At 40.5% G+C, this 11,682-nt stretch overlaps 1 protein-coding gene across 2 annotated transcripts in view; it reads right to left on the reverse strand.

The window, feature by feature from the left end:
- Positions 1-5,595, reverse strand: part of gata4 (GATA binding protein 4) — a 10,365-nt gene extending 4,770 nt beyond the window's left edge. The window contains exons 1-3 of one of the 2 annotated variants that reach the window (XM_017423190.3): positions 4,892-5,595; positions 1,016-1,182; positions 789-914 (exon numbers count right to left, since the gene is read on the reverse strand). In XM_017423190.3, the coding sequence (XP_017278679.1) occupies positions 789-914; positions 1,016-1,182; positions 4,892-5,399 (801 nt within the window). In that variant the 5' untranslated portion in view covers positions 5,400-5,595. The remainder of the gene's footprint in view (positions 1-788; positions 915-1,015; positions 1,183-4,891) is intronic. The other variant, XM_017423191.3, reaches the window with a different exon arrangement.
- Positions 5,596-11,682: the final 6,087 nt, after the last annotated feature.

The raw sequence follows: 11,682 nt of genomic DNA on the forward strand, positions 1-11,682 counted from the left end.
CTGGAGGGACTATGTTTCTCGGCTGGCCTGGGAACGCCTTGGGATTCCCCCGGAGGAGCTGGCCCAAGTGGCTGGGGAGAGGGAAGTCTGGGTCTCCCTGCTTAGGCTGCTGCCCCCGCGACCCGACCCCGGATAAGCGGAAGAGATGGATGGATATATGTAAATAATGCAAAACCAACATTAATTTAAAGGGTTTTTTAATTGAATGTGCAGGAACCGCTGCCAAATTTTTGAGGTTTGAGTTCATTTAGATGGCAGAAATCTGCTCTGGATCCGCTGTTAGCTCGACAGTTTTTAAAGTTTGTGTAATATCTGCAAAGATTAGACCTTCTTGATTTTTATTCTGTAGATTCTGTCCTGCTGCTCTTCCTGTTTACAACTCGCCACTTGAGTAGCACACAACAAGTTTCAGTATCTGTGATGTGCACGAGGGGCGAAGACGACAGGCGCTTTGACGTCGGTTTTGTCAAAAGACGCTGCCCACAAACTCAGGAATGGAGAGCATGAATCAGTTTAAGCCAGCATCATGGCTCAAGGTTGTGTAATGTAGTGTGTGTGACCAGACACACATTTTACACACAATGCTTCACATCAACAGAGCTGAGTTACACTATGCTGATCACTTCAGACTGCTGCCTACTGCAGAGAAGACACTGACTGTTCATAACATCTCCACACAACCCCACTTTAAAGAAAATCAGAACTTTCACCTTAACGCTTGAGCATCCAGGTGGTTTTACAGAAATTCTGCATGACTAAAAATGCTCTCTCTGCCTTCGTCCTCTTACCCCGTGGAGTTTCATGTAGAGTCCACAGGCGTTGCAGACCGGCTCTCCCTCCGCGTTTCGTCGCCACAGGGTGGTGGTGGTGGTGTGACAGTTGGTGCAGGACAGACCAACTCTCCTCGAGGCAGACTGCAACGAACACATCAGCCAATGAGTGAAAACAAGAGGAGTGAACTCTATAAATGTTTCTTAGATGAAGGAGGACTCTTGTGCGACGTGCCGTCACTCACCAGCCGCCTCTGCGGTTTGATCAGAGGTCTGTTGATCCCATTCATCTTGTGGTACAAACCGCAGGCATTGCACAGGTAGTGGCCGGTACCGTCCCGCCTCCAGAGCGGGGTGGACATCGCCCCACAGTTCACACATTCTCGGCCCTCAGCAAAGTCATCGAACAAATCTGATCAGAGAGGTGACAGATGGAACTGTTCAGATCTGGAACAAAATATTATAGGAGTGTATCTATCTACACTTGGAAAGCACATTGGAATTATCTTCTGCTGTCCCAAATTCAAATCCTAAGGTTGATTTTTCGAGCGCAGTGGCACAAATGCACCAGCAGGAGACGCAAGGCTGCATTCGCCCGAGCCCACACAACAGCCTGGAATCCTTCCTTATCTCACAGCTCCCCTCAAGATAAATCTTGGCTGGAAATAGAGATTGAATAGAGCTCGCTCCATCAAATTCGAATGTCCATCACTTCTCTTTCTGCCTCTGTGTCAGATAGCAGCACATCTGATAAATGTAATCTCCAGCCTCTCATCTGCCACACAACAGAGTGTCTGCCAAGAACCACTTAAGGAGAGGAGACATCGGCTTGTAAAGTGGAGGTGACAGATCGGCGTTTCTCTCCTCAGATCAGAAGTTATCTAAGAACAGAAATCTGTAACACATTACCTGTAAAAACACACTGAACCCACATCATTATGGCTTTTTTACCATACACTTTACTGAGCATAATTACACCTTTTTAGATAGCATAAGTCTGAGCTGCATCTGTTCCTCCCTCGCTGCAGGCTACAACTGCACGCAGAGGCCTCCTCAAGGCTGAGAGCCAAGCCGAGCCGGCAGGGCGAGCTAACCTTGAGCCGTATGCAGCCGACGTAGCCAACACAACGCTGCAAACAAGACAATACACAATAGGAATCCTACGGCGTGCACCTCTATCTAAATGAAGGTCCATGTTTTTTCCACAAGTGTACGTGTCAGTGTGACTTTATCAGGTTACAGCTTCAAAACATCCACACAAACCCATCGGGAGGCCAAAGGTGAAAGTGGAAATAAACAGCTCATTGTCTACAGAACTGTGCAGAGTGGCTTTTACCTGTCACACAGGAGGAGGAAATGGAATATGTAAAAAAAAAAAATGGCTGAAAATGCAAATCCTAAATGTGTTTACATTTTATTTATTTATCTATTTAACGTTGTTGCAGGGCTCTCTGGATATGTTTGATTTAGAGAATTAAAACATCCATGTTTGAAACATGCAGCCATCATCTGCTAATAATAAATACCATAATATATATATGTATATATATATATTTATTAATGTGTGACACTGACATTAATAAATTGCATACTATATTTCTAACTGGTATAAAAGTTAAAGCTCTTTCTTGTTCATTTGTAATCTCCACGTTTTAGTTGTTAATTTGTGTATTTTACTTTATTTTGACAGCAAAAAAATGTAAGATTACTGTTCAAAATGTGCTGCATCCTTCTGCTTTATTATCACCAACACAGGTCGGTCTCTTTATCTGCATTTTTCACATTTATTTGTTTTCTTCATATCAGTGTTGGAAAATGACAGTCCAAAGATAAAGCATAAAACATTTTATTGATACCTTTAAATATATATCCTTATTTATTCATTTCAGTTGTCTGATTTTTTCTCCAAATTTAACTTTACTAAAATGTTTCCCATGGTTATCACACATTCCGTAAATTGTTTCCTTTCTGATGTTTCTTGTAGTGTTAAGTTGGTTTTTTTTTTGTCTTTTTAAATTATTATTTTATTCAAGAACTAATACATATGCTCTCTCTTTTTTGCTCTTTTATTACTTAAATGACCGACGACACAAATATCCGCTTTTTAAGAAACTGAAATACAGACATTCCTTCAGGAAGTCTGAGTTAAGAGTTTGTTTTGAATTGTGCTGGGGGGGTTTTTTTCAGTCTAAAAATAAATTTACTGAGCCATAAACAAATGCTCAAATGAGACACCAACATAAATCAGTGAAAACATCAGCTTTTTAACAAGTTTTTTCAAAATAATTCAGATTCTTTATTTGGAAAAACGACAAAGAAAATAATTATTTAATAATCAAAATAGCTGCTTTGACAAATTCTTTCAGTTTGCCTGAAAAACTAAATATTTGATAAGCATTGTACCAAAATGAGCAGTGAGTGAATCTCTGTAACAGAGAAAAAACAACATATTTTCTCTTCCAGCTTTCAGAACAACAGGCCAACTCGGTCTAAATGCTTCTTAATCCGATTTAATTGAATTAGCTGTGCCTGAAAAACTTTAACAAGTGACTGAAACCCCTCGTAAACAAAGTCTGAGCGAGCGAGGAACATTTCAGAGATGAGTGTGACTGCAGATTGGATCAATGCTCTTATCTCTCACACTGTTGCACAGTTGATCTTTTCTCCTTCAGCTNGGGGGGGGGGGGGCAGCCTTGTAAATAATCACAGGTCACTTGTTCAATAACCGACAGACACTAAAGCCAATCACATTTTAAAAAACGGTGATGTGATCAGCCGTGACTTCCTTTTGGACGCTGTGCCTGAGAACAGCTGACACAGTGTCAGCCTGACTTAGGAAAGGATGAACTGGAAACATAATAAGGGTTTTAAACCAGTGCATTAAAACACTGAGTTCCTCATCATCCTTTAAATGGCACATGACTTATATTAGAATAAAACAAACAGCTGTCAGACACAAAAGGAATAGAGAAGTGGACAAAGTCGGTCAACGGCTGTGTTCACATCAACAAATACAACTCAGAACAGGAAAATAATCGAGCTGTGATCAGGTTTTACCTTCATCTGGAGGATGTTTTTCTCCTTAAATACGAGATGTATATTTAAACATAAATGGTTTCTAAATTAAGACTTTAATCAGAATAATTTCAAGCTTTTATCAGTTCTGATATGACCTGAAAGGCCACATCAAACTACATTTATACAACATAATCTCCATAAACTGCACCCATATATGACCTATATTTATTTTAATTCACAAAAAACTAATAATAAGGATTCTTATATATTGTATTTATACTATTTAAGCAGCAGAAAGTTTGATTTATCTGATATATTTATCAACCACACATCCTCTGCACTTTAACTTTTATCATTTCTTAATCTAAAGCTGATTTGGCTATCTTTATCATGGATAATCACATTATTTTAGGAGTTATTTATGTCCTGCTTTGAGTATTTTGTTTAACATGAAATGTATATTTTAAAATGTATTTATTTTGTTAGTTTTGCACGTGGTTCCACAATTAATGCAGACCTACAACTTTCATCTCCTCCATTATTTATTTTTTAAACAATAACAATAATTTATTTTATTGTGAAATTTAATTGGTTTGTCTATAAAACCCGTCAGGGGACGAATTTGTTTTTTAACCCCACAAAAGAAAAAAAACGTGAAATTTTGAATTTAATCTTGTTTCTTTATCATTTGCTGATTTTTGTTTGGGTTTTTTTTTTTTTGGTTTTGTATTTTTTAACTCAACCTTTCAGGATAATTTAGGCCCGGTTTTTTTGGCGCAGATTTCTTTTTGATGGGTCTCTTTTCAGGAATCATCTTTGCGCAAAGGCGAACATTATTCTCACTTTTTGTACAAAAATAAATATACAATTTTTTTCCCTAATTTTTGTATACCTTGTGCTTTGTCCAAACCTCTAATTTATTTAGACTGGATTTTTTAAAAAAAAGGCTCCTTGACCGATTTGTGCGCTTTATTTCATTGACATCACTGCAGAGAAGCTGTCTAACATTTCAATCAAATCTTATTTTAGTTAAGAGATAAATATACACATTTTTAAGTTTAAAATAAGCCTGAAACTGCCTGCCTTATTTTCTTGCTGCTCACCTATATTTGGGTGCCGTGTAGTTCCTGGAGAGGCGCCGGCTTGGAGACCGTGCAGGACCGGCCCGTCGAAGGGGGACGCCGTCCACGTTCCTCCCACGTTGGGGCTCATGTAGGCGGGATACGGGCTGTGGTAGGAGCCGCCGAGGCCCCGGGGGCCGTAGTGCTCCCTGCCGTTGGCGGAGATGTTCAGCGGGCTGCTGTAGGACGCTGCCGTGCCGCCCCCGGAGGAGGACAGGGGCGGGCTGGTGGAGAACGCGAAGCGCGACGACACCGGGGAGTGGCTGTAGGACGGGTCGGCACCCGGCTGCGCCCAGGCAGAGTGGCTCGACGCCGGGCTGCCCTGCTGCGACGCGCCGGCCGTCTGGAGGTAGGGCAGCGCCGGGATCATCGGGGTGACGACCCGGGTGGTGGGCACATACACCGGGGAGGCGGCCGCCGAGGCGTTGTGGAGGAATCCGGCCTCATAGGAAGGGGGTCCGTGGTTGGTTGTCATTATGCCTTGGTACATATCCCCAGCCTGAAGATGGACATCCGTGTCGATGGAAGTGATTAAAAAAGGAAAGAAAGAAATGATGCAGCCTATATCTGGATAATCACTGCATCTCGCCACAGAGGAGCGTATCTGCAGCCTTAAAGCTCTCCTGTTCCCGTTGGGATCTGATCTGATCTGATGTTAGGCTGAGCAAAGACAGCGCATTATTCTGAACATTAAAAATGAGCCAAACACACGGAGGCTACAAGAGAGGAGGAGGAGGAGTGAGAAACTATTCCTCTTAATCAAGATCCAGCTGTTATCTACTCTCTCTCTCCCTCTCCCTCTTTCCGTGTCACACACACACACACACACACACACACACACACACACACACAAGTGTGAACACTAATCAAGCCTTGCAAATATTCAAAAACAGATCCGCATCAAATTGACTTCACCTTAATTTTTTTTGTTTCCATCGTGAATTTAAAACCTAAATAAACAAGCCTGATATCTATAGGCCATGTTTTTATTTTGTTTTGTTTTTTTGTTGTTGTTTTTTTAATTATTGTCTAATTATTGTGAGACCCAGAGATTTCTAAACTGCTCTTCAAATCAGCAACTATTTTTTGATTTGCAGGATGGCAACTATTTTTGCCGTTCGTCCAAAAATATATTATTATTATTTTTGTTAGGTTTATCTGAAATGGCATCAGTTCCAGCTGAGCTTACAGGCCTATAGTTATTTCGTTTTAGGCTAACCAAGATCATGATTAGATTCGGTGATATTACCAGATAATCATTTTATTTTGTGCGTTTTCTGTGTAATATAGTCTTGCGACGATGATAATAAAACAAGAGGGACAAATAGGTGGTTGGTGTCCAGAAATGTATTTATTTTCTTAAATTAGGATCTTTAAAGATGATGATTGCGCGGTTTAATCACTCATCAGGAAAAAGTATGGTTAAAAACAACGCTGGTTTTGGGAGTGAGGACAGTTTTTTTTTTTTTTTTTTAAGGACACCATGAAGGAAGGCGCTGCTGTAGTCGGAAGTGTCCGGCGGCTGTTGTCCTCATGAAAGCAGATTAATATCTGTCATCGACACCAGCAAACATAAACACATGAGGCCTTTTCATTGTGCGGCCACTTCCCACTGACAGCCGCTCACTGAATTATGTGGCTCACACACAGACTAATAAAGCTGCGGTGTGTGTGTGTGTGTGTGTGTGTTAATGTCAGGAGGAGGAGAGTCCGACACCAGTTAATGTTCCGTAAAGGTGAAAAATGTTCCAAATCCTAGTCTCACACAACAAAAACACTCCACTAAAAGTATATTTGCGTTCATTAAACAAAGCTAATAAAATGTTGCTCACACATCTAAAAACTAAAAGGGTGAATTTGTCAACAACCCGTCAATTTCAGGTCTCATAAACTACATTTAGTGATTTAGGTGCTTCACGTTGAGCTCATTTTTTGTACCGTCTTATTCAATAAATGGTCGTTGTAATGATTATTTTCTGTGAGATTATTGTTTGTCGTCCTGACTGAATCGTCTTCAGAAAGTCAGAGATTGATAAGCACTGTTTTCAGATCAGAATTTCCACAGAAATAGGCCAACTGCAAACACACTATTAAAGAGAAAGTTATCTTTGTGATAAAATACTCCAGTGATGTAAAGTGAAAATATATGTCAAGTACACATGAAAATTTATCATTTTCGGGGATCAGGAAGGCAGATTTAGGTGAGAACTACAAACAAAACAAAACTCAGCTATGTAGGTAAAATACTGCCTCTGACTGCTGCTATAACTGTACCCTAGTTATTATTATTATTATTATTATTATTATTATTATTATTATTATTATTATTATTATTATTATTATTATTATTATTATTATTATTATTATAACTACTCTTGCTGTGTAATTTGTACTGATACTTTTTTTTTAATTAAGAGTCAAATGCAATTTTTTTGGGTTAAGCCACGCCTACTTTTGCCAATCACAAATAAGATAAAACTGTAACAAATAAAATAAAGGCCACTGCCTCTCATGCCAGAGTTTTAAACTAAGATCATGTTTTGTTGTGAAAATGACAGAGGTGTACATGTTTTGGTCAAACCTAGAAAATAATGTCCCGGCGATCTCAGGTGATATCAGAGTACGTGTTGCGAATGACTGTCAGCTACTACCACATCACGTTGTAGTTCAATATCTTCAAATTGACTGAATAGGAGTGATTTTCCTGTTGGTTAAAGTCGATTGGGGGTGTTATCTAGTCATCCTGAATTGAATTTACAGTAAAAGTTAACCATATGTAGTTTTATATTCAAACAAGACAATTTTATATTCAATATTCTATCTATCTATCTATCTATCTATCTATCTATCTATCTATCTATCTATCTATCTATCTATCTATCTATCTATCTATCTATCTATCTATCTATCTATCTATCTATCTATCTATCTATCTATCTATCTATCTATCTATCTATCTATCTATCTATCTATCTATCTGTGAATAAGACATGGATGATCGGCTGTAATGTTTCAGTATTGAGTCTTTTCTCCACCCTCTTCTGTAGAGTAAAGGCAAACAGGGCAATATTGCCTGAGTATAAATGGGGAACTGCCATCAATGTGTAACCGGAGGCTGATAACGCGAGCACCAATTGCTGGCTAATAATATCAAGGTGTGGCTCTGTTAGACGGCACGGAGTGGCATCGAAGTCACAGGTGATTCATGCTTTTATGGCTCCGCTCCAGTTGATGTGCAGAGGTTTCCGTCTGTTCTCGAGGAGGATCATTTCCAAGTGCGAGGCTTCTGACATCTCCCATGTCGGGTAGTTCACCCTTAATGTCCGATCCGTCAAGAGAGGGTGAAAAGTTTACAATAACACCTCAAAATCAAGCTGAGTCCATCCTCTTCCCTGTTGTCGTACAGTGAAGTTCTGATTTGTGTGTTTGCGCATGCCAGGCCGTACAGCACTGACAGTGACAGAGGCCAGAGCTCATTCGGACTGAGTGTGTGTTTGAAACAATGATTCAGTGCAACTCTGTGTGTGTTTGCTGTCAGTGTGTGTGAATGAGGAGGTGTTGGGTGAGGGACTAGATAGAGATGCCTGTATGAGCGGGAGAGCAGCAGACTGTTGCTGAAGGAAGGTGTGTGTGTGTGTGTGTGGACGAGGCACCAGGAAAACTGTCCCCGTCTTGGCTGGGGCAGAGACTCAATCATTTGGGGTCGGTGACTCACTTTGGCCCCTTTTCCTCTCGCGCACAAACACACTCACACACGCCGAGGTTCGTAGACTCCCGGCTCCAGGAAGAACACTTCAAATGGAGAAGCAGGAAAACGCAGGAGGAGGAATGATATGAGGCCAGTGAAACACACAAACACAGTTGTCACTCAGTTGGACTCTGAGGTACTCCTCATTGGCATCTCGCTTTGCAGAGTAAGCAGAAAATCCTCGTCCTTTCTGCGAAAAAGGCCTTTCATGTCCTCAGAGCCTGTTCCTGCTGATGTCACCTGTTTGTCCCGTCTTATCTGATCAGACTGACGTTCGCTCATGTGACGACGATAATGACAAAAGAGTGAAAATCAATGCTAACTCGACTCATTCGTCAGAACTCACCTGACGGCTTTTAGATTGTTAATAGACTCAGTTTCACAATCAGCTGATGACCCTTAATAGACCTTTTCAATTTGGCTTTTTACAGACTCAATCAGCTTGTTAACATCTTTAATTTTGTTGACCTTAAAACAGAAACTTATTACAAAGGCAAGTCCATCCAACCATTTTCTTTACTCACTTCTCCTTTCCCGGTCTTAGAGACAAAGATAAAGATTTTTGAAATAGAACCAACATGTTTATTTTAAGTGGAAATGCTTCAACTGATCACTGTTGACACACGTGGCATAAAAATGAAGCTGCATCGTTCGTCAAAATCTTTCTCTTGTGTTCCCCTTTTTTAGAAAGACAGTTTGAAACATCATTATTTGTGTTAGTGACCAGTTTCCTTGTCTTTATCGCCGCCATCTTGAAAGGGAGGTGATGTTGTTGTTTGTTTGCATGTGTATTTGTCAGCAAAATATCTCGTGAACCAGTGGACGAATTTTAATGAAACTCTCAGAAATTAAATTATCAGATTGACATTTTGAGTCAACCCAATTCAAGATGGACACCACAGCCAATCGGCCTAATCAAACACAAAAATGGCCGCAGCTCAGTAAATTTTTAGATACTGAGTTTGGTGGGGTAGTAGCTGAGAGTCATCCCCAACCCATACAGTTGAGTGCTCAAAGCTCATGCAGGGCAATGGTCAACATGCAAGACTGTGCCATTCTTTCAAGGACTGCTAGTTTTTTACTGACGTTCAGCAATTCTTATAAATAATAAAGAAGCAATTATGTGCAAATACTGTTTTTTTTTTGCATGTTTTAGCATTTGTAACAGTTTGCTGCAATCAAGAAACATTTTAAAAATGTTCAAATGTATTCAATAACCCAATACAAATGACATTTTTTGACACGACATGTTTGATTTCTATATAAAACTAAAAACCAAAGACGAGTTGAGGTGCAAAAGAAGAAAACGGACGAGCTGGATCCACAAATGAGCTCACTTTCTTTCAGCCTGAGCTCATTTTAGACGGATGGAGGTAAAAATTGTTTTGTGGTCTGATCAATTAAATATAAAAGATAGATTTTACGAATCTAAATCCATCACCATTTGCACAGATATCTATTTACACCAAATAGTATATTCTGAGATCTTTCTTATTTCAGCAAGGCTTTTATTTTAGGTCCTGTGTGTGTTACAAAATCATAATAGGAATGCATCAGTTTCAACAGTTTAAAATATTTAGTAAATCAGCTAAATATTTTCTAATCTTTTGAGGAAAAAGCTGTATTTTTGTTTGAAACCTATCAGAAAGTGTCTGGGTCTGTGTGTTATCCCGAAGTATTTTGGGGACAAGGTGTCTTTGTGCAGGTAAGGTCAGAGAGTTACACAGACAGTTGTTTTCTCAGTAAGACACCTGGGCATCAGCAATGCAATCATCTCTCTCTGTCACACGCACGCACCCACACACAGACACACACTATTAACCAGGCGTGTGTTTTTGAATAAATTATTAACTCCTCAGCTGCAGGCTCTAATACGCGACAGGCTCAAGGGGCTAATTTGGACTCTTGATTCGCAAAGTTTAAAGAGCAGCGCAAACACGTCCCACAGTTCCAGATGATAAGAGGTCAATCATCAAAACTTTGTTTTTGTCTTGATGGTGTTGGGAAGTTCCCTAAAGGGTTCAAATGAACATATATTTCAAATTTTCCTTAATGCTTGTTTTCAGGGATGGTTGCTCAAATGCTGACTACAACCATAATATATATCCTAATGAAGTTTCCTGGCCAGCTTTAACATATACATACAGCACATCTATGGTGGCTGTTAGCCTGCTATTACCAATCTAAAACCTCGAATTTGTGCGCCCTGTGGCAATGAAATTGTGAGTGTGAGCAATAGAGCAAAAGCAAGTGTATTTTTAGCTGAGAGGTCCAAGGGAACCCAAAACCTCTCCCTGTGATAAGCGGTGGCCAAAGTTCGCTGGCTAAAGAAGGCCTGAAGAGCAAATAGGGAACGCACACACAGACACACACATATATGCAGAGAGAGTGTTTAATATACGCATACACGGGGCTTAGTTTCCGTGTGATGTGGCAGGCAAAGGTAAGGCTGCTTGTTTGTACACGAGGGGCAAATTAGGGGCAAGATCCAGGTTAGGTAAAGGTGAGGTGACATCATCAAAACAATGGATTCTGGAGGTGATGAAGAGTTCAGGCAGAGTTCACACCAAGGTGATGGAACAAGCCTCAAAGGGGCTGAAATATGGCGGAAAAGATGCTACAGGGATTAAGAGACAGGCAGAAAACTTCATCGTTGTTAAAACCAGCCTCCTTTTGTACGAAAAAAAAAAAAAAAAGCAAAAGAGGAGAAAAGATGCCTCGGTTCAGGGGCCGATAACAGCAGAGATATTTCTGTTTAACAGAGAGAGAGAGGCGAGGAATGATGTGGGAGAGGAGCTTAATAAATTGACTGAAAAAAGCAGACTGAGAAAGAGAAACAGAGCATCGGAGAGGATGAGAAGAGAGATGCCACCAGACAGGAGGAGCAGTGGAAAACAAAAGAGGCTCCACACTCTGCTGGGTCTTATCTGTCTGAGGGTCTTATCCACCACTGACTCTGTTAGTGTAACCCCCATTCCCTCCCTCCCAGCCAGCCGCTCTCCTTCCACCTCATCCCTCCATCTCC

This window comes from Kryptolebias marmoratus, linkage group LG19 (genome assembly GCF_001649575.2).
Source record: "Kryptolebias marmoratus isolate JLee-2015 linkage group LG19, ASM164957v2, whole genome shotgun sequence".
NCBI classification, from domain to species: Eukaryota; Metazoa; Chordata; class Actinopteri; order Cyprinodontiformes; family Rivulidae; genus Kryptolebias; species Kryptolebias marmoratus.